This window comes from Epinephelus fuscoguttatus, linkage group LG16 (assembly GCF_011397635.1).
Source record: "Epinephelus fuscoguttatus linkage group LG16, E.fuscoguttatus.final_Chr_v1".
Classification (NCBI taxonomy): Eukaryota; Metazoa; Chordata; class Actinopteri; order Perciformes; family Serranidae; genus Epinephelus; species Epinephelus fuscoguttatus.
In genome coordinates, this window is record NC_064767.1 from 32,299,971 (window position 1) to 32,322,654 (window position 22,684).

General features: G+C 40.4%; 1 protein-coding gene across 1 annotated transcript in view; it reads left to right on the top strand.

Moving 5' to 3' along the window:
* Positions 1–22,684, top strand: part of LOC125903573 (serine/threonine-protein kinase 32C-like) — a 90,724-nt gene that overhangs the window by 62,977 nt on the left and 5,063 nt on the right. Inside the window, exons 4-10 of the mRNA XM_049600567.1 lie at positions 6,790–6,963; positions 12,842–12,879; positions 14,615–14,704; positions 15,164–15,267; positions 15,397–15,513; positions 19,313–19,438; positions 19,824–19,952. Coding sequence (XP_049456524.1) covers positions 6,790–6,963; positions 12,842–12,879; positions 14,615–14,704; positions 15,164–15,267; positions 15,397–15,513; positions 19,313–19,438; positions 19,824–19,952 — 778 coding nt within the window. The remainder of the gene's footprint in view (positions 1–6,789; positions 6,964–12,841; positions 12,880–14,614; positions 14,705–15,163; positions 15,268–15,396; positions 15,514–19,312; positions 19,439–19,823; positions 19,953–22,684) is intronic.

Genomic DNA, 22,684 nt, shown 5'->3' on the forward strand with positions numbered 1-22,684 from the left:
TGGTAATAGTGTCATCAGAGCGGTCCCACGCAAAGCCACCAGAGAGAGTGACAATGTGTATCTACAATACCATTTTTGGTACCCTAATTATGCAAACCTACAGTCAGAAGCTGGCTGAAAATACAGTGTGGATTGTTTCTGTCCTCATCGAATGAATGGACTCGTACAGTACCACTGTAAAGACCATCTTCTGGGACTAAAGCCTTTCTGTGTTGAGCTTTCTCTGTGCACAAAATGTATAATTGAAGGAAAGTTGAGCATTTCCTTCTTATGCTGTAGAGAGAGCACAGTGATACATAAAGGAAATCAATTTATAGCTTGAGTCTATGGTAAGTTTGTTATTTCTGCCCCAGTTTACGCACATACTCTGTGAGCATCTGTGCCAGCATTGTTATGTGTTGCACCTGTATGCAGCACATAAACTGTCTGCTTCATTTAGTGGCTGCTTGAGACGGCATCTCAGCTGGACAGGTAATGAGATAGGACTGATGAGAACAGCGCTTCATCTTCCCATCCTCTACTGTACTGTATAACAACTAGGAACCTAATTGGTTTGCTGCGTAGGTATGCTGTTTAACGAATTCCCTGCAGATCAGTTGCCAGTATCCATAGGCTTGTCAAACAGAATGTTACAATTTTTGGTGCTTGGCAATTGGGCACCTCAGTGCATCATTAATGGATGCGTAGTAGACCAGCTGGAGTTTTGGGAAGTGCCTATTCTCAAAAGCAAACAAAAAAAGATGCAATTCACGAGAAATGCCATCTTTGATAAAGCTTCATAGGAGTGTTTTTTTTTTATTGATACAGTGCCAGGAGGGAGCCAGACAGACAGTCAGCAGAGTCGGCAGAGAATGCAGGCAAACACACCAAACAGCTGTCAGAGGAAGTAATGATTCCCGCAATCACAGAGAGGAGGGGGGCATCAAGTAGAGAGGAGGGGTGCACAAGACAGCACAAAAAAGTATTTGGCATTGATTTGTTTTGTCAAAAAAGAGATGTGCAGACTAAGAGGATTTGTAAGGTTTTCCTCCAGCTCTTACCTACACACAAAGACACACTCTCTGTCTCGAAGCGGGGTTTCGTTTTCATTGAGACATCCTGAATTTCTCAGTGCTTTTGAACAGCTTCGTCCGTAGCTTCAGAGAAAATTCATTAGGAGGCAACCTTGTGAAAGCCCACACTGAATTCCGTCAGCTGGGTAAAGGCAGCCTTAAGCTGGGCGGATGTCAAGTTTGCAGCCCACAATAATTGCTGCGACCATTCCCTCGCTGCATAGATATGATGTGTAGGAGTCGAGGGTACGCTGAATGGATTACCTCGGAGGAGGAAAAATTAACTATCATCTACTGCACGCACCAAATCCACACAAATCCTTGTAAGGATTTGTGACACATGAGAAGACGCTGACTTTTACTTTCCCTCGCATGTGTTCGAAGCCTCAAAGTGCAGGGGTCACCTCTCCCCACCCAGGAGCAGAGAATAACCAGCATCGGAGCGTAGCAGTGAATTTGATCCCCTGGTCTACGGAGTATAGTACATCATTATAAAAGCAAGGTTTGGCCTTAAGCGTTACATCACAACAGATCACTCTCAAACAGCATCACCCGTCCTCCCTGAGGGCCCAGAGACGCAGCAGTGAATCATAACCAAATGGACGCTGCCACAGTGCTGTTGAAAAATCGCAGAGCAGCAAGGGTAGCTAGGGTTGTTATAGCCGCTGTCGTCAAAGAGTTAGAGCTTTAAACACAGTCCCTTGGGATCGTCTTAAAGGATTTTAAAGGTTCAAAACCAAAACAGTGGTGAGTCATCTAAAGGAGCGGTATATGGCGCTTTCCTTTTACTATCCATCCCTTCATCAGAGTCAGAAAGCGAGCAAGAGGAGTGGTGAGGATGGATGTGCTGTGTCCTGTTCAGTGTCCATTAGGAATATTGATTTCAGGCCTGTATGGAACAAGGCCTTAGGAGAATGTGGAACAAATTAGCCTCTACACCCCCGGTCAGCAGATATAACAAGCCCTGTGAGGGGGCTTAGCCTTAAATCATCCTCATAAAAGGCGAAATATGGGATCATTTCCAAAAGCACAGGAGTCTGTGTCTTTAATATAGCATTGTGCATCCACAGATTATTTTGCCCTGGATTTGCGGCCTTGAAGGATTTAGGACTTTTACCTAAACTGCTCCTCACACTACTTTTAAAGAAGAACTTTTTTTTGTAGGGCATGGCATTGAAAGTGCACCTTGTGAAAGCAGGCCAGTGAAGGTGTTGTGTCTTAAGGCGAGCGTTTGAAGGCCACTGAGAGGAAAGGCAGCGTTCACTCACACCATTGTTGCTGGAGTCCGCAGAGGAGCATGCGAGTGTCTTGTGATTGAGACATGCAGCCAATTCCAGCCAGCCCATCTCTATCATCAACTTTATGTAGGCCATTGAAACTTTGCAGACCAACTCGAGCCAACAGAATCACAAGCTCTTGTTTCTCTGTCGCTTTTTCATCAAAACTCTTCTCCTCTTCCGCTTCCCTCTTTTTCCCTCTCTCCTCCCTGCCTCCCTGGGCTCGTTTGTCATTGTGGCCTGATTATTTCAGCCTGTTCCTTGTACTCCTTCCAGCCGGCTAACCTTCCTCTCTTAGTCGCTGTGACTGTCGCAGCCCAGCCCAGTCCTGTCCTGGCCTTTCCACATGGCCTCCTCCTGGTTTTGGACAATAACTGCTCTCCCCAGACGCTAGATTACTGCCAGGCATTCACTCACACTCGAGGGTTTGACCCGCAACTCCTGTGTGCTCATTGTAAAGCACCACTCAATAAATTGTGCTCATTTTTCAGTGTGAGGAGCAACAGAGGGCACATTAAATGAGATTAGTGGTAAAACATTACATTGACCCATTACAGTGTCCCAGTGTGTGAAGCTCTCTGTACCATTCATATAAAATAGTTCAAGCTGCGCAAGTCGGTATTTTTATATTGACAGTGGATTAAATGGCTGTGTGTAATGTGAAAGGTGTCGTACATAGTGACAAATCCACTGAAAAAATTAACTGCAGTTCCCCTCAGCTCTATGGAGCGTAAAATCTTCTTCAGCTCATTGTTTTGGTTTTACAGCCCACAGTTTTACCATTTGGTTCAGACTCACTGCTCTTATCAACCACGTTTCAACAAATAAGCTCTGTTAAACCAACTGTACACTTTCTGCCAAGCACCACACAGCAGATAGAGAAAGTTAGCAACTAGCTGGTGAATATAGTGGAGCATTTATCAGCTAAAAAGACATATTTCTTTCAATCAATTGTTGAAAACAAACATAAAAACTGAAAAGAGTAGTGAATATTGGCCTCTACTCAAGGATGCATTTTGAATTTGGTAAGGCAAAACTAACGGGCAAGCAGATTGAGTGATGTATGTGACTAGTGCTCGTTAACTCCTCAGGAGATACAAAACAAAAATTCTTCATCAGGGCTGTAGTACTGGAGTCCACTCTTGGTCTCAAGTCCAGTCTCAAGACCACTTGACTGAGTCTCGTGCCTTTCTTTGTCTCAGGCTCAGCTATTGAAAATTGTTCAAGTTGTTCCTGGCTGCTGATTCAGGATGAGTTGTACAGAACGTTGCCTGATCCTACCAACATGATGTGTGGAAAAAAAAAACCTCTCCCTCTGCCTCTTGCTCTCTAGCACTGCACCAATTTTGCAAGCAGCACTCGCTCTGAGCTCAGCACTCGCCATCACAGACCAGTAGCAGCAACATCACTAACAGGAAGTCACTAACTACATCCCTTAGCCAACGTGTGATGGCAAAATGGACGCAGATTCCACAATAATTAAAACTGGTTTCTTAAACAGGACGTGATTTGCTCTGGACTTAGTCTTGACTCAGACTCAACTGCACCTGGTCTTGGACCTGTCTTGGGCTTGATTGAGTTGTTCTTGGCTACAGCGTAGTTCTGTATCCATCAAACATCAGCACAACAGAGGAAGCCATATGTGATCTCTTCCTTTTCCATGCATGACGCAGATGATTGATGGAAATGCAAATATCTGTTTTATGCATTTGATCTTATTGTCTGCCAAATGCTGACAAAATCATCAGCTTACATTTAGATAACAACCTGTCACATTTCATCTCTCTTCCTCCATGTCATCCCCAGTGTATACTATTCCCTTAAAGTACATATGTCCTTGAATACCAGCGTCTGAAATCATCTTTCCTAACCCACAATGTAGCTGTTCCTTCATGTTAAAAGGAGCCAGTGGAGGTGGTTCTGGCATCTGATTAGAATTCTTCCTTGTAAAGGTATTCCAGGCATGTACACCTGGAAGGAGACCCAAGGATAGACCATGAGACCATGAGATGCTGGATGGATTGTATATCTTATCTGGTTAAGGAAAACCTTGGGATCCCCCAGGAACATGCTTGAGGAAGTGGCAAATTGACATAGTCAGACGACATGCTGTGCGAACAAGTTGGTTTCTAGCACACTCCGGCCTTAAGCAAAAGAGTCCAGGCTTCCTGCTAAAGGACAACAGAGATAATACCTGTTCTGAATCACGGGGTATAAAGTTTGCCATCTTGAGGAGGGATGAGACAGAATGACCCCTATAAATGGGGATAAGAGCATTCGCTTCATGGTTTTGCTCTTGGTTGTACACACGAAAAGCGAGAAGTTGTACAGAGAAGAAGGAAAAAAAGGAGCTTGAGAAAAATGTTCAAAGCTCTCACTTCCGGACATCTGGGCAATTACTAAGTGAAGTGGGCGTCAGATGTTGGCTTTCAGAAAGTCACAGAAATTGTCTGAAGCAAACTGACCTCTATAACCTTCTGCCATCAGAACCAAGACTTGAATAAGTGCCAGAAAACGAATAGAGGGATTTCTTAAAATAATCTTTCCAAACAATTGTCCTTCAACTAAAACTGTATTTGTCACTTTCTCCTCTTTTATTGTTTAACCAGTATTCTTTTCCACTCCCAGACTGCAGAGGAGTCCTTTATGTGATTCAAGAACTGTCAGATTGGTGGACTTTGCATTGTTTTTATTTGGAGCAAAGTGCTCCCAAAAATGGGGAATAAAATAGCTTGTGTTTCTCCCCTGTCCCATCCTTGGTGGGAGTCTTAAAGGTGACAAGGCTTGTCAGCGCTGGAGCTTTCATATGCTCCAGTTGTCGGCCCATATCTGACATCTCCTTGTCACCTCAGCGAAAGCGGGGAAGGGAGTGACAACCAGAGCGAGCCGCTGCAGTCTTTCTCTTAGGAGCCCAGATATTTCAGCAATGGAATGGGGAGACCGTTTTGTGGAACACTGAGATAGCGAGTGCCGCCTCAGAGGAAACTCATCTGTCAACTGGATACTGGGAATCAGACTGTGACAATGAGGTGATAAAAAGGTGACAGTGAGGAATCCCTGCCAATGGCAACAACATCCTGGGGCCAGCCATCTGCCGAGGTTGCTCTGTGTTTTAACAGTGTGGATGATCTTTGAAGGGTCGGGGCAGGTTAGTTTACTGTGTCTGATGTAGGTGGCTTGACTGTCATTTCGTATTGAGTGCATGCTACGTCGCAGTGGTGGCAGGGTGTGTAATGAGAAAGGGGAAATGTGGGAGTCTTGTTCAGAAAACTTTTTTTGATGGTAATACAAAGCTATGTATTGTTTTTGTGTTCACTGAGTTAGTAAAGTGTGCTTTCCACCCATTATCTATCCCATCACATGAAAGTCGGGGCCATTTCATCAATTAATCTACGCCGTGTTTTAGGAGAAGAGAAAGAACCAGCACTACAGCAAATGGGTTTTTCTTCTGTGGCAGAACCACCAATCTGTGGACGAGATGGAATGGTTTTCCCTCCGCAGCAAACACTGGACCCATTTCTCACTTATAGAGAGGCAGGAAATTGCACCTCAATAGGACCAATCAAAATGCCCCCCTGAGTGTTGAGGGCCAGGCCTTAAGATACAGATGGAACCTGCAGCTATAAAAAGAAGTAATATCGGCACAGTATCAGAGCTTTAATGGGAAAATAAAGAATTGGCTCAGTAGCAACCACATTCAACTGAGTTCTGATAGAACAAACCGCTAAGACTTGGTTGGCTTCCCCTCCTTCTCTGCAAATTGACATAGGGGGCCTATTAAGATATTATTCTGGCTTTTCTTAGATGAGAAATTAGATTTTTGTTGTACAAAAACAGTTTGCTCACCCGTGTGGCTTAATGTTTTGTTCAGCGTCTGGGGTAAAAATTGTGGAGCGGAGTGTTACAAATCCCCACCCAGATCACTGAGAGGCTGTGTTTTAATTTGATGTGCATGATTAGTAAGCCTGATTGACAAAAATGTTTAGCGGACCACGAGCAGCCTTCAATTAAGTCACATCATGCAAAGATAGGCAGTTTTCAAGCTTTAATCTCGACAACCACGTCCTCCCTATTTGCATTTCCTTCACATAAGTTGCATGTTATTAGAATAGCAATGAATGTTTTATACATAAATATGCATTATGCATTTAGGTTGCTGATTCATAAGTATTTTTTTAGGTACAAGACAGATGCATGAAAAGGGCATGTTGTCCTGCACATATTCAAGGTCTTTGACTGTGTTTGACCTTGTGTGGGTTTCTATAAACATTCACGTGTGTCTGCAGATGTTTAGCATGTAACCTTTGCACACCTATTGTACTTTGTGTGCTGCTTGCAAGAGTATACCAGCCTCTGTGTATGTGTTTGTGTGCTCAGTCTTTGCTTTTGTTTGTATAGCATGTTTTATCTTTCTACACTGGACAGTGAGTGAGCACTGTGTCCTCCCCCGCTGGTCCCAGGTACTCCTTCCAGGACGAGGAGGACATGTTCATGGTGGTGGACCTCCTGCTGGGAGGAGATTTGCGCTACCATCTGCAGCAGAGCGTCCAGTTCAGCGAGGACGCTGTCAAACTCTACCTCTGTGAGATGACACTGGCGTTGGACTACCTGCAGAGCCAGCACATCATCCATAGGTACACATTAAACTTTTTCATTTCTTCAGTTCATGGCGTCCAGCAGCTTTCATTCCTTTTGTGGCTATTTATTAAGAAACACATTTTTCCTGTAGTCTTGCCTGTCTTCACTCTCAACTGCCTAGAGAGAAAAATGTCATTGTCACTTTTTAAAACTGTTGAACGGCTGCCTGCTGCATCTGGAAACAGCACAGTATATAAAACAATAACATTACATCTGCAAAACTGAAATTTGTGAAAACGCTACACAGAGGTGAGGGGAAACTGTAGAGTGAGGTGATCATTCTTGGACCCTGTGGCTTTGCTACTATAAGCAACTGCTTTTACATTATGTCAGTGATTCAGTTCCTCCAGAATGTTAACACAAATTCAGTTAATCCCAGGGAATTCTGTGCAACTTTGTAACTTGTCCAATCACCACAACTTTACTCCAAATTTGACATCACAAATAGAAAGTGAGTCTGTGGGAAACACTGAATGATTATTTTAATAGTAATTTAAGTAAGTAAGTAAGTAATTTTTGCAATATTCACCTGCCCCCGCAATTTCATTTAAAAAAACAACAACTTAGAAATTTTGCAACGTGCATTGCAATTTTAAAGAAAAGCTGCCTTGAAATCGGGTATTTCAGGCTGCAACAGTCCCAAGAATAGGCCTTTTTAAAATTAAAAAAAAATACATTTGACCAGACAATTTGACCATGAATACCAACAATTCTGTCATGCTGATCTGTCTCATTGACACAAGTCATGGTAACATGAATTCTTTTAGGTCTCAAGTTTTACACTGAATAAAGTGACTCGCACATTAAATACAATGACAGTCCCAATGTGGGACCAGGCGTATTTTCTGGGTTTTGATAAAATCTTCAGAAAAAGCAGATCAGAGAGAGGTAGACACGTTACACTCCCAAATACACTTATTCAAGTGTTTTTTAGTGTTATAAGCACCAGGGTCAGCCCATTACATCATTATATTTTGTTTCTTCAAACATACTGAATCTTCATTTCAGTTCAAAACATAGAATTTTTCCTGCATTGAAAGAGCAACTCAAGGTTGTGTGTGTGACTTTTAGTATTCAAGAGTTGTCCTTCATTGTGTTCTGCTTCCATGGCCAGTGATGTATGAATGCAATAACTTACTCCTCCAGCTGGAACTCAAACACCAAAATGAATTCAAGCAAAAGTAAAGTGTTTTTTCTTAATGTCATGACTTGTGAAAGTGCATCATTTCCTCTCTGTTCCAGAGGGAACTAAGGAATAAGCTTTTTCTTTTGTGTAAGCACTCATCAGAAGCACAAAGTCACAGTGCCTTTCCAACTAGCTTCATATGCACTTCTTTAGGCTGTAAACATGACTCAAGCGTCTCTCTATAGATATATATATGTTTACCCCCACCTTCGTCCTGTACTGTTGACTAATCTCACCTGCTTTCACTTTGACCTCACTGGTTAGAACCAGGTCCGCTCAGATGACAATACATTTTTCTTCCACAGGAGTGCATAGTGCCCTACAGCTCCCTAGAAAGGCTAGTGGAAAGGGTTAGTAATGTTTTTTTTTGGACAGTGTGCCCTCTACATTGTCTCTCTTTTACAGGACTTTTTCCCTACTGTTGTATCCACGATCTCATGATCACAGTATAAGGAAGAATGTGTTCATCACCCTCTATTTAGAAGTCCAAAATCAGCTTGTACAGTAACAGTAATTGTAATATAATGGAACATAAAAGAAGAGATAAAAGAAAGTGTTAAGGTCAAAAATATGCCATAAGTCTTGGTGTGGGCTGAAGGTATTACCTTATCTAAGCGTTTGGGTATCCTTGTTTTTATTTTCGCTTCCTCACACATATAAAGATAGCCCTAATGTTTGTTCTTGTAATTGTTACCATCCATCATCTTAAACCAGGGTGGGACTCGCTGTCCGCAGCTTTTTGTCCAAATATGCTGAGCACAGCAGTAAGCGTCTGTGCAGTCCGGTAAGTGAAAGAGCCGGATCCCTGCAGACTGCAGATTTAGTGCCACAGATGGCTGAAAAACTGTTTGAACCTTGTTCAAAACCTCATTTGGGCTCCATTTCTGCCTTCAAACAACTGTGTACTGTCAGTGTGTGAATGAGAGTGTGTGTTTCTGTCTGTGGACAGTGAAGCATCCTACACCTGTGTTTATGAATACCTACACATTTCAACCAACAGCAATATAAACATTACATATGAAGCATCTTGCCTGCAAATGTGTTGAACTGTTTTACAGAATAAAAACAAATAGAAGAAATAGAAACTACACAAAGAAGCATGATTGTAATTCTGTAGTTTGACATTTTGGGAAATTTACTTATTCACTGTTTTGCTGAGAGTTAAATTAGAGGATCAATACCACTCTCATGTCTGTGGGTTAACTATAAAGTTGGAGCCAGAAGACAATTATCTCAGCTTAGTTTAGCATAATGACAGGCAACAGGGGAATGACTTGCCTGGCTCTATCGAAAAGTAAAAAAAATACAACCACCAGCCACTCTGAAGCTCTCTGATTAGCATGTTATGTCTTCTTTGTTCAGTCTGGATAATAATCTGAATCAGTGCCTTTTCTGTCCCCAGGACATTACAAGCATAAATATGCATGAAAAGTATCTGTATAATACATTATATTACCAAGCAAAGTGTCCTTCACTTTGTCCTGATTGTAATTTGAAGAAAAATTATGTGAAACCTTATAATAAGAAAATATGAACTACCTACAAAACTGAAAAAAATGTATTTCAGCCTGTCCCCACTCTCAACACTACACTTCACCGAAAATATAGATTAGAATCTTTCAGAAATTTAATTTTTGGTATTTTTGTGTTACTATATCTCTGAGTTAGACAAAAAAATCTGTTTTTCTCAATGGAATTTCAGAATTTGTTGGTTCAAATAAACATTTCAGTCATCAACCTTCATTGAAAACGCGTTGAAGAACTACACAAATAAAATGGTCTGAGTTTGACCATTACATTTTTTAAATGGTTATTCATATGTTATTAGATACGGTGCTGAACAAAAGATTTTTAAAAGAAATTAAGTTTCATTTTTAGGATTTACAACATGTGAATAGCAACATTTTGGCAACAAAAGTGTAAAGACAACAAGTTGAACTTGAACTATTGCTGCATTCAAAATTGCTATGCACAACATACCCAAAACATGTACCAATGTTCAGCATACTTTTGTGTTAGTTAATAGTAAATTATCATGTCACTTTCTGAGATCCTCCATGTCGCTTGGAAACACTCTCCACTCTAGCAGTAATTAAAACAATTATAAAACCATGTAATACCTAGAAAAGTGAACTCTTACACTTCTTACATACTTGCACTTAAATGGATCTTGCAGAGCTGTCTTGTTCACTGTCTGTTATGAACGTTGTAATCTACCACACTGCATTGTGGGATATTTAAGCCAGTGTAGTGTCCAGTATGTGCATACTGTAATATTTCACTGGAAATAGTATGCAAGTCCCATACTATCTGTTTCATACTAAGGGGTTTTGGACTTGCTTAAAAATAATCTCACATACTATTTTAGCATACTAAATAGCACGGCGAATTTTAAACGCAGTCTTTTTCTTGGCTTTGAGCAATAACTTCTTGCAATCTTCACTGGTTGCCTGGCATCTTCTTTGCGTTTGATGAGACTCCATCAAGACTCATTGATAGTTGTATCTATCTTCTCATCTAACAAGAGAGCCAGTAAGTATATGTTTCAGAATGTACCAAAATGATTACTTTCATGAAAAGCAATATTCAAGCATTACTACGTAAGTAATAAACACATTATTGTGTTAAAAATAGATTTATTATATGTACATTTCCTTCCACACATGTATACCCACATAGGTGTATTTACAATAAGCTGTTTGTGTGTGCTCCTGCATGTATTACCACAAAGGTTTACATAGAATGTTATAATTGTCATGAATTCCATTATGAAGCCTAACATCACAAGCCTTTGTGATGCTAATTTCAAAGAGTCAGTCATTCACTACATGACAGGTGTGTCTTTTTTTCCCTCTAATTGGCAAAGACGTCAGACTTCAGAACTGCCATTAGTGATAGGTGACAGATGCTGCTTATCTTTTTTTCAATTTTTTTTTTCCCATCGTCTCCTTGACATCAACTGTTCTGCCTTTGACACAATTGTGTCTGCTCTCAGAGCTGTAATCCAATCCCTGGGTATCCATGGCCATCCCCAGCTCTACAATTTTGTTCCACCCTGTAAGTTTTTGACAGGAGAATACTATACAATTATTTTGTTGCACCAAGTGAAGGAAGAAGGGTCTCCGGTCTCCTAGCAACAGTAAGCTGCCACCATGCCCAAGGAGGTAAAATTGGTCCTATGAGAAGACGGGAAGTAGAAGTGGAGAGTCCCTTTTCCTTTCTCCTCTCTTCTCTTGTGTTTCCTCTCTGCGCAGACCGCCTGGTTGCTTCATTTATCTTTATCATGCAGACAACATGTTAAAACTGCTCACATGGGGGAGATTTCTGTGCTTGCTGCAAAACGAATAAAATGTTAAGTGAATTTTGTACATCAAACAAAACGGCACAGTGCTGTAGCTGGCACTCGTATCAGGATTCCTCCTGTGAACATGTAAGTATTTCCCTCTAGCCTTGTACTGCTGGATCAGACCCACCTACACCACTCCCCTCAAGAATTTTGGCAGATGATATTAGCATCAGTTTAGCGTCGCATAGCCACAGCGAACAGTTGCGTCCTAAGGGATGTGTGGATGCTCTCTGTGGACCGTGTGCATTCTCCACACCAGCGTGACGTGTGGCAAAATTAAATAAGCTGTGTGCGCTCCATTAATTGCCTGTGGAGGGCTTGGAAGGACTGGGAAATGTCGAGATATGTGTGTGTGCATGTCTGTGAGTGTGTGTCTGTCTGGTGCAGGGGTGCCCAGTGTAATAAGCATGTGCAGACAAACCTGCAAGAGTCTCCAGGGGGATCGATGATGGTTGTGTTCTCATGCATTCTGGCAATGTTTGAAATGCCGGAAATTAAAATATTCCTCCTCTCGTTCTTTCACTGACACACACACACTTAACATGTTGCACCAACATGTACAGTAATTCACACATGCATCAGCCTACAAACACCTCCTACAGACTTTCACATCCACATCTACTGTACACATCTAATACCAGTCTTCCCTACCTAACCGCCTGATTTAACTGAGAATTATAGGAACAAATTAGGCACTTAGCAAATGCCCTAAATCTGAAACGCTTTACTAGACGCAACAATTCAATAAGTGTTTCCATCCACCTATTTTTAACTTGGGCATAAATATTCTGGCATTTAAAAAAAGTGGAAACGCTGCAAATTAGAAAAAAAGTTGAAATATCACAAATTATTTTTTGTTGGCTAAGGTGGAAAAGTTGATATATTGATTAAAACAAAATGCAACAAAGTGCAATGACAACAGCTTTAGTGAAGAAATCATCACAAACATGAAGCCTGCAACTTCAATGTCGACTAAAACCTCAGCTGGAGAGACAAAAAAAATAAACACAAATGAAAACATCAAATCTGTGTGGACTGATTTCCATTTTTGACATTGTTTTTACCATTTTACATTTTACTGGCACTCTTTCAATTGTGTTATAACTCCTTACTGGGGAATTAGCACCACCAGCTGTACAGATCTTGACACGGCTAACTACTAATATGTTCATCACAGTAGTGTATGAAAATGTATATTACTTTGATTGCAATTTGCTCTGCATTTGGATGGAAACCTGATTTTTATTTGCAATGTCTGTAAGGGTTTCAAATGTATAAAATTAGGTTGTTTTTCTGAAGTAAGGTCTTTTTTGATATGTGTGTCTGTCATTGTCTCCTTTAGAGATGTCAAGCCAGACAATATCCTGTTGGATGAGCAAGGTAAGTATATGAACTGTTTGCTTTGTGTGTGCGTGTGTGTGTTTGTACGTGTGTGGAGCAGACCCAGGTTAAATAACACTCAGCATTTATTTTAGTCTACTTGGATAGGAAGGGAAAAAGGCTTTGTTTATACTGCAGGCAAATCAGACCACATTGTTATTTGCAAGTGATCAGATCAGATTTGTGTGTCTGTACATCACTAACCTATCTGCACATGTTGCTGTGGCAACAATGTAATCTATATAGCTACGCTGGTGACACAGCTTTTCAACACGAAAGCATGACAAATGGAGGTCCATAATTTTGCCCTCCAAACAATCATACTGTTGTTATTATTTATTTCAATTTAATTGCGCCTTCCCATGGACTGTTGTCCTCCGTGTCTTCCTCCATAGTGCGTTGCTAGTAGTAGCATGGATTCTGCTCAGCACTTTCGTCAATCTGGATTTGACGTCCACATTCTTATGTTTAATTAGAATTGCATTTCAGTTGAGCACATGAGATTACATTTCATATGTTTGTTTTTGTTTGTTTTTTTGCTGCCCAGACTTTTTAAAATCAATCTGGATACAGTCTGGATATGCTGAAAAACAGATTTGGGCTGGCAGTGTGAACAAGGCCTGAATATCTTTTTCAGTGTCAGGAATATTTGTCAGATGGAGGACAGCCAATCTATACAATACTGATAGTCTTATATAGAAACCTACCTTTTAATAACCAAGGGGTACCACAAGGTTCTTTACTCGGTCCATTATTATTTGCAGTCTACATGAACAATATATCTACTCTAACATAGATTTATGATGTCCATTTTTATGCAGATGATACAGTCTTGTTGGCACATGGCTCCTCTCCACCGTAAGCCATGTCTAGATTACAGAATGCTTTTAACGTTCTTCAGACATCCTCAGACTTGGACTGAATGCTGATGAGACAAAATGGTTTCATTCTCAAGAATTGCCACTGTGGGATGCTCATTCCAACTTCAACTTGATGCAGTTTACCACTGTGTCATTTCTGAATCACCATGAGTCTCTATCATTTTAGTTTATACGTGTTTTCTACAAAAGCTGCCACAGTATATTACATCTCTTCTACAACCCCAAACTGCTGTCCATCAGAGCAAATCCAAGGACTGAATTTTAACTTTTCATTTTGTACCTTTTTAGAAATGTCTGGTTTTGTTTCTGATGTTATTTGAATGTACTTGTGTATGACTAACTGGCTGTATATCTTATCGCTGTCCTTATTTCTCCTGCTGTAATCAGATTTTCTTGCAAAAGAGATCTTGATCTAAATTACACTGAAGAAAGGTTATATATCCATACTGTATAATTTGTTTGCCTGAAACATCCTTTTAGTTGAAGTTCTGACATCTACCTGTACAGTAAGTGTGTAGTCATGTTTCTAAGTGTGTGGTCAGGGAAAAGTGGAACTCACCTAACAGCTGCAACCTTTTAAGTGCACAGTATACAGTCAGCAGTGAGATTGAGTCAATTGTGACAAGTGGGACACAAAAATGACCCTGAAGACTACTAATGGTTCACAACAGTAACAAGGTCAGAAGAGTCAGGGATTTGTGCCTGACATACAAAACCACTGAAATGTCAGATTTTTTTTGTCATTTATTTAATTTTCGTCTTACATATTGAAATATTTCTTCTGACATTTATTTATAAATACCAAAGTTTAGACGTATTTAGTTTTGATGGATTTTGTGGTTGCTTCTTTTCAGGTCACGCTCACCTGACAGACTTCAACATAGCAACAATAATAAAGGACGGAGAGAGAGCCACAGCCTTAGCTGGAACCAAGCCCTATATGGGTAATTTTGCTTCACACCTGCATCACATCCATCTTGTCAACCATGTCACAATGTGTGATTACTTGGTGCAAATAAATATCCTTACCGGATATACACTGTGTTCAAATAAGATACTTCTACTTGAAGGTGCTAGACTTCTAAACATATTTTTACTTGCTCATCATCACTAAAGAGGCACTTGTGTGAACTAAATGATAGAAATTACAGATCTTGTGTTCATCTGTGAAAAGATGAGGGAGAAATGTCATGTTCCATCTAGTCTTGAGATTACACTGCACAGCTGTGGGAACGTGAACAGTTTCTGTTGACATTTTGCAATAAAAAAAAATAAATAAAAAAGTGGCAAGTGTTGCTTTGCATAATGTCAACACATTCTGTAAAGCAACACTTTTTACCACGTTTAGACAGTGGTTTTAAAAGTGCTTTTTCTGCTCCTAAAGTGATTCTCTGTGCTCTCAGCTCCAGAGATCTTCCAGTCTTTTGTAAGTGGAGGAACAGGCTACGCCTTTGAAGTAGACTGGTGGTCACTAGGGGTGACAATCTTCGAAGTGCTGCGTGGATGGGTAAGGCATCGTGGGGATTTGAGTTTATATTATTAGGTTGCAAAACAACCTTCCTCCATTTATTCCCTCCTTTTTCTCTATCTCATCTGTCCATTTTTCCCTCTTTTTGTCATCCCGTTTCCATACCAGAGGCCCTATGACATCCACGCTAGTAACTCTGTGGAGTCCTTGCTTCAGCTCTTCAGTACAGTCAGTGTCCAGTACAGCCCGGCCTGGCCCAAGGACCTGGTTTCCCTCTTGAGGAAGGTGAGCCAGATACAATGGGGTATCATTTACATTCAGCTCTTTCATTTAAATAGCTGTACTTACCTCAGAATATGAAACCCTGAAACCTTTTCCCACTGATACCCCTTTTCCACAAATTTAGCTTTAGTTTCTTTCAGGACTCCCGCAACCTTGGTGCTATCCAGTGAATCAGTCTACGTTTCCACCAGTGTCAGTCAGAACTATAGTAATTAATTATGCATCATCGAATGCAGACATCACCTCGGACTTAAAGAAAATGTTATGAGCATTTTAGTGATATTTTATATGCAAAGCAATTAATCAAAGAAATAATCCTCAGAATAATTGATAATGAAAATAATCATGTTTTGCAGAGTCATAAATGTGGCTTGGTAAAATCTGCGTGAATGAAAAAATATGAATTAATGGAGGAATGTGAATGCAAATTGCAGTATTTCCTAGTTTAATTGAATTCACATTACATTTTTGTTTAAATTAATTGAACCCTGACCCCTCTGCTTGGACATTGATGGTCTTCCCTGGAAAGAGGAGCAGGAGGGAGGCAGAGCAGGAATATAGATCTGATATTGGGTTACATATTGAGGTAAAAAGCACTGAAGCCACAGTAAGAGAGGATGCAGGTAGTGTAGGGGGAATGGAGCTGGAGGGAGGGAGGATGAGCCGAGACCCTTAGGGCAAAAGAGAAGGAAAACGACAGATGGGAATCTGAGGGATGAAAGCACAGATAGGGAGCAAGTGGGTGAGAGAAGAGGCAGTGTGTGTCAAGCAGTGTAATGCTACTGCTAATATTCATCATTACAAATAGTTTAACCTCATATTCAAGCTCAAATCGTTCTTTTCTTACAAATGAAAATCTGCCTGTAGGATGAGATAATTCCCTTTGTGTTAAATGGAAATAAATCTGCTCAACACTTTCCTTGAATCAGACTATTTTTTTCTATAATTACAGTCTAACTTATTCTGCTTTGTGTCAACATGTTGTCATCTGAACAAGTGAAACTGTGCTGGAAACAAATTATCTCATTCCCTTTGGCAGTATTTCTCCAGTCATTTTACACAAGGTTTTAGAGTGAATATGAAAAACCGTGGCTTGTTAAGAGGAATATTTTTTGGCAGAGTATAAGTGTGAGCATGAGTGCGTGCATGTGTTCTGTGTCTGAATGGCTGAGTGTCCTGGACAGAGCATTGGTCTCTTCCGCTCTGCTGCTAATCGATTACCATGTCTGGACTCCACCGAGATAGACGTAACTGGCCCTGCAGGAGAAACTGAATCAACCTGTGACCAAAGGAAGAAAATAAAGCACAGGAAGAGAGTTAACATGACAACAGAAGCCACATAGCATTATTGTTTCCAGTGTTTACCCTGAGGAGAAAAATGAAACAGATGGTATTCCATTAAAAACACAACCAGTTTTCATTTCCTCTCTGGAGTAAGTGACTCCGCTCATGTGTGGCATTCAGCCGTCTTGATCGCTGCAACAATTTTGATTCAAACCTGATGAGCGGCTGATTTGATTAACACTGCCCCCTGTTGGATACTACATCAATATGGGTTTTAATTTAGATGGCAACAAAACAACAGAGTGATACAGATACTAAATAAACAAGTTATTGTGGAATAAACAAATCACATTGAATAAATTGTATAAGATAAGTAAATAAACCAACAGTTTGAAAAATTATTAATGAAATTACTGAAACTCAGCTCATTGAATTAAAATGTTTTTCATCATATTGATTTTATAATAAAAAGGTTTACTGGACTTAATTATTTTTTCCATTATGCAAAGTTTTATTCCAGAAATGACTCTTTCAAACCTCTGTTTTTATTTCATAATGGTAACTCTCCCTTTTATTTTATCTCACTTTTTATTTCATAATTTCACTTTTTATGAAAGTGTCTCCTGGCACTCAAGCTAGCACGCTCAACAAGTGTTGCGAAATTTAGCCTGTTAGCTGGAGCGACAACAGTGTTAAAGTAATCATAAATTGTCCAATAGAGTGCTCCAGGAATGAGTCCTGAAACCAGGAAATGAGTGTAGAAGTGGCTACATGAGACTACAGAATGAGCACGACGGACACAGCTTTACAGCCTTGTTGTGATGGTGATATTAAGTCATGCCACCCTAGTGTTGTTGTACAGAGCCTAATGTCAGCTTTTTATATCTGGTGATGGCATTTCGGGTTCAGTAATCATAAGTGGTGTTCCTTTGTGAAATCTTGCTGAATAAAACGTGAAGTATCATGAACATTTGTTTGCTACAGAGTTTATTTTCTGCAATGATCCAAATCCAATGGAAAAGTCTCACTGGCTTTGACCATGAATGTATTATACAGCATTGAACGCAGGGTAAGAGTTGTTTAGAGGCACATGAAGTGGAAATGCTTTAACTTATATTAATATATATTATATTGTATATTATATGATATGCCTGGATGATCCGAGGGTTATCAGCACTACTTCTGCACTTTGCAGCCCATAAAGCAAGTGTAGTGGAGTCTTAAAGTGGTCAAGAACAGCCGAGCGCAACCGAACAGCTAGCTTTCGCCACCCGAACAGCTAACTTCCGGTTTAGTGCACCTCTACACCTGACTTGAATAGGAATAAAATTATTTAATTGTGCAGCTCTTCCAGACTTTCGAAATGTTATTGGACTGAATGGCTTAAATCCTGGTAGTGAAACAAGCCATTTGCAGGCATTGTAACGCTCGAAAACATTTATCCACTGATTTACAGACGTCTCTTTCACCTTGCAAGTCAATAGGAAATTACTTTTTGGGCTGCAGGGCATCACTTGACAGCGTAATCACACTGTTTGGCCACAAAAATTGGCTTCAAAGCCTGGCGCACTTTCTGGGGGCCTGTTTGTGACGAAGGCACCAGCACTCTATTGGCTGCTTACAGAGCCCCTAAGGTCCTGGAAGATGTTTATCTCGGCAGAGTGTTTATTCAAAAGATGTTCTTCAGGGAAAGACAGTCAACTCTATGAAAACTCTGTGGTCGTTTTAGCCATCAGGAACTAGCTAACACAGCTAACACCGGCTCTTCACTGTGTTGGCAAGGAATAATCCAAGCTCACAGTCCTGCCTGGCCAGGTAGCTGGCTAGATGAGTAACATTCGTAGTTAAACAAAATAAAAGGGAGGCTTACTTAATGTGTGTACCATTTCATCAGTAGACCTTCAGTGGTTGAGTCATTCATAATGTCTTTTGTTTATTTATTTTAATATTGAACACTTAGGGCTCTATTGTGCATGCTTATAAACAATAAAAACACCAACTTCAGATGAATAACAATGAGAAGAATTGCCTATAAAAATATCTCCAAATCCAAAGGAAAATGTGGCAGTAATAATGGCAGCATAAAGTCAAGAGAGTTAAAAATCTTAAATATGGAGGTTTTAATGGCGACATAGTGCAGGGAGGCTGGGAAGGATTACATATTTAACAGAATATTTTTGGCTCCTTGTTATGTTCACTTCACCTAGTCCAGCCACACACACACACACACACACACACACACACACACAGAGGCTACATATCTTTTTTGAAACTGCTCCTTGAGAATGCACAATAAAACGCAAAGAACCAAACTGATATTTGTTTTTCCCCCACAATTTGTGGAGTTTATTTCACCACCCAGAGAGTAGAGTCTGGCTGTGAGTGAAGAGAGAAGTTGTGAAGGTGATATTACTACTCGAGAAGGTGACATGATGTAGGTGACATTGCTCTGTGTGTGTGTGTGTGTGTGTGTGTGTGTGTGTGTGTGTGTATGTATGTGTGTGTCCTTTCCGTGCAGCTACTGACAGTGAACCCAGAGCATCGTTTCTCCAGCTTGTCTGACATGCAGACATCTCCCTACCTCGCTGACGTCAACTGGGACGCTGTGTATGAGAAGAAGATGGAGGCCGGATTTGTTCCTAATGTTAGTGTGAAGCGATCAGATATCAACACTCACACACACACACACACACACACACACACACACATACTGCTAAGTGCCGGTGTGCACTTAGCAGTGCACACCGGCACTCCTTCGTGTTTGCAGATCGTAATGAGCATGTGTAGCAAATAAATAATGCAGAGGAAACTGAATGCAGCTTCTTCATGGTATTTCACTATAGTGTGTGGATTTACGGTACATTAGTGTGTGCACAGGCATGCATCCATGTGTGTTAATCAGTATGTTCACTTTAGTGTGCACTATGCATTTGTGCACTCCTTGGCTGTGTGTATACTGCAGCTGATTTATGACACAGAGTGTGAGTGTTTTTGTTTCTAATTATCTCGGGTGCATCTCCCTCCCACAGAAAGGTCGCCTCCACTGCGACCCCACCTTTGAGCTGGAAGAGATGATTCTGGAGTCGCGCCCCCTTCACAAGAAAAAGAAGAGGCTGGCCAAGAACCGGTCTCGAGACAACAGCAAGGATTCACAGTCTGTGAGTGACATCGTCCTCTGCACACAGTTGCTGGTTGTACAGGAGTTGTCTGGATATAATAACAGAGCCTGCACAGAGCTAGATCTGAGAAATATTGGAAACAGTGAATAGGGAAAAGTGAATAAAAACTGTAAAATCAAATGAGACAGTCAATAAAAAAAAAGTAGGAACTACTCTGTCTTTAAAACCAAAACTACAGGAGCACTCTGTGTGTACATTCATTTGCGTCTCTTAAAAGATCATTCAAATAGAGAGGTCACATTCCTCAGATTAGCCAGTAATCTGCACCATCTTTCATATTTTAGTTTTAGATACAAGAGATAAACAAGTGAAATGCTGCATATTTCCAGCATTAAGAGTATTATGTTCTGTTGAGGAGGAGGACTTAGGAGCTGTGAGGATGAAGGTGGAATTCAAGATGTCACTGCATCTGTTAAATTGCCTTTATTCCCTCTGATGATAGAGAGTGATATTTTTTAGCTTTTGTAACATTTAAAATGGTTATTTGCCATTATACAATACTATGATTTACCGATTCTCTGTTAATGTGATATTTGTAGCCTTGTGTAGATCAGGTTAGTGTTATTTTCAGTGTGTGGGTGCTAAAAGCAAATGATTATGAAGAGGACACCAGTGCACGCACATGTGTCTGAGCAAATTATAACCTGCTGTATAAGAGTGTTCACATGGATACTGTACAAATGAAGAGGCAAGGCCAGTCTTGGATAACAATGCTGCTCAGGTTTACCTTGGTCTCCGGTCTGTCAGTTCCTGTCAAAACTGTGTATTTTTAGATTGGAGCTGAGCCAAATCCCAGCATCTTACTTCCTCAGCTGTGGTGAATTACTTCAGCTCAGCAGAAAAAAAAGAAAAGCTAATTGTGGTGGTGAATATAAAAAGGGACTTACTGTACAGGCATACTAGCTGTAGGCATCCTGTACAAACACTGCTTCATTACATCTTTTGAGATCATAAATATCTCCATACAGAAATAAATATGCAGGCTGTTCTCATTCACTGTTTGTACTTAACCCTAAGGAAAGTAAAGCACTATAATTCGTATACAGCTGAAGTAATCATGAGCCAGGAGGCTGTGATTACGTGACATGTGTTGCAGGCTGTCCTCTGTTATATGACTGGAGTGAAAAGATTAACAAAGTCTGTGTATGGAAATGGTCGGGGTGCTGGACAGGTCAAACAAACACAGGACTCTGACATGGGGGTTGCATTAGTTTTCCATGAGAAACCAAAAGTCAACAGCCCAACCATGATTCTTTTCCTAAAGCTACCCTAAGCAGTCAGAGTGCTAATTCATAAGATATCATACAAACCATGTGCATAACTTTTCATAAGATATCATACGAACCATTGTGAGGGTATGTTGGTATATTTTACTTGATCCTGAACAGGGGGAAATAAGAATAATATGGAAGGATATTATACAAGTCAAAATTATGATAACAAAACAAGAGGATTTTGAAATTCAAGAAACATTTTTGTGAAGTACATTTTTTCTGTGTCTTGTCTAGAGGTAGATAAGACGTTCAATACCACTCTCATGTCTGTCCATTTGGTATGCAGCTGTCTGTTTGCTTAGCTGAGCATAAAATTATGTTTTTCAAAGCCAGACAAAACTAAGTTTAGAAATGATAACTCACCCCTGTACAAGGCGTTATGTGCCAAACCATTGACTGTATATAAAGAGGGACATGAGAGCTCCCCAAAAGTGAAGCCAAAACATCTCAAATACCCCCTGGTAGCTGGCTGCAGTATATGTCATAAACCCTGCCACCTCCAAGTTAGTATATTGAACATTGGCTAAACTAAAAGATCAAAGTGCACATCTAATAATTTTTTTCCACAGATGGTTCCTGTCATTTTAGGTAGTTCTTAGTGCTTTGCTGAATGTTCAAGTGTTGAATTAGTTATTTAATGCTATTAAAAGAGGTTTGACATCATGATTGATGGCAGATGAGAAGATGTCAGCGTCTGTATTGGCATATTTTGGCTTCGTTTTTGTACTGACAGAGGAAGGGGAGACACCATCTTTATAGTGCCAGACTATGTCTTGGCTGAGAACCGTAAGTCCCCAGGATTCTCCATTGGTTGCTTAGCAACTCTCTTTGAATAAATGGTAAATTTAAGCAATACGCTATAAGAGGCCGTGGTTTTCAGGCCGTGGTTTTCAGTTTTCAGCTATGAGCAGTTGTAAGGCACAACTCAGAGCTGTTCTAAAATCACCGTAAACAACGGCCTCCAGTGACCCATTGCTTTTATAAGGCCGTTATTACATATACCTGGCAATGCTTCATAAAAAACACACAGCAACAAAAAATGCAATAATTTAGTTATTAAAATAAGATAATAATTGTAATCAAATTATTATTCTTCCGCTAGCAACATTTAGCAGAATGGTTGCCAAGCAACACACAGCTCAGTGCAAAGTGCTGGCTGCTTTACAAAACTGTGGCAACACAGAGCGAAAGAAGTTCACCCTCGTGGGATCTAACAATGAAGAAAGGAAAAAAAATCTCTCATTATGGTACAGTCATATTTGTTACAGTGTAGCCTGGTTATTTGCTGAGTAATCACGCTGACGTTACACCGTAACAAAAACGATACCGCCATCAGCTGACAACATAGCCAGAGAAAAGTGAGCATAATAGGCTATAAATAAAAAAATGTGCAAGCTAGCTAAAGTTACATCATTAACTTACCATAGATTGTCGGTG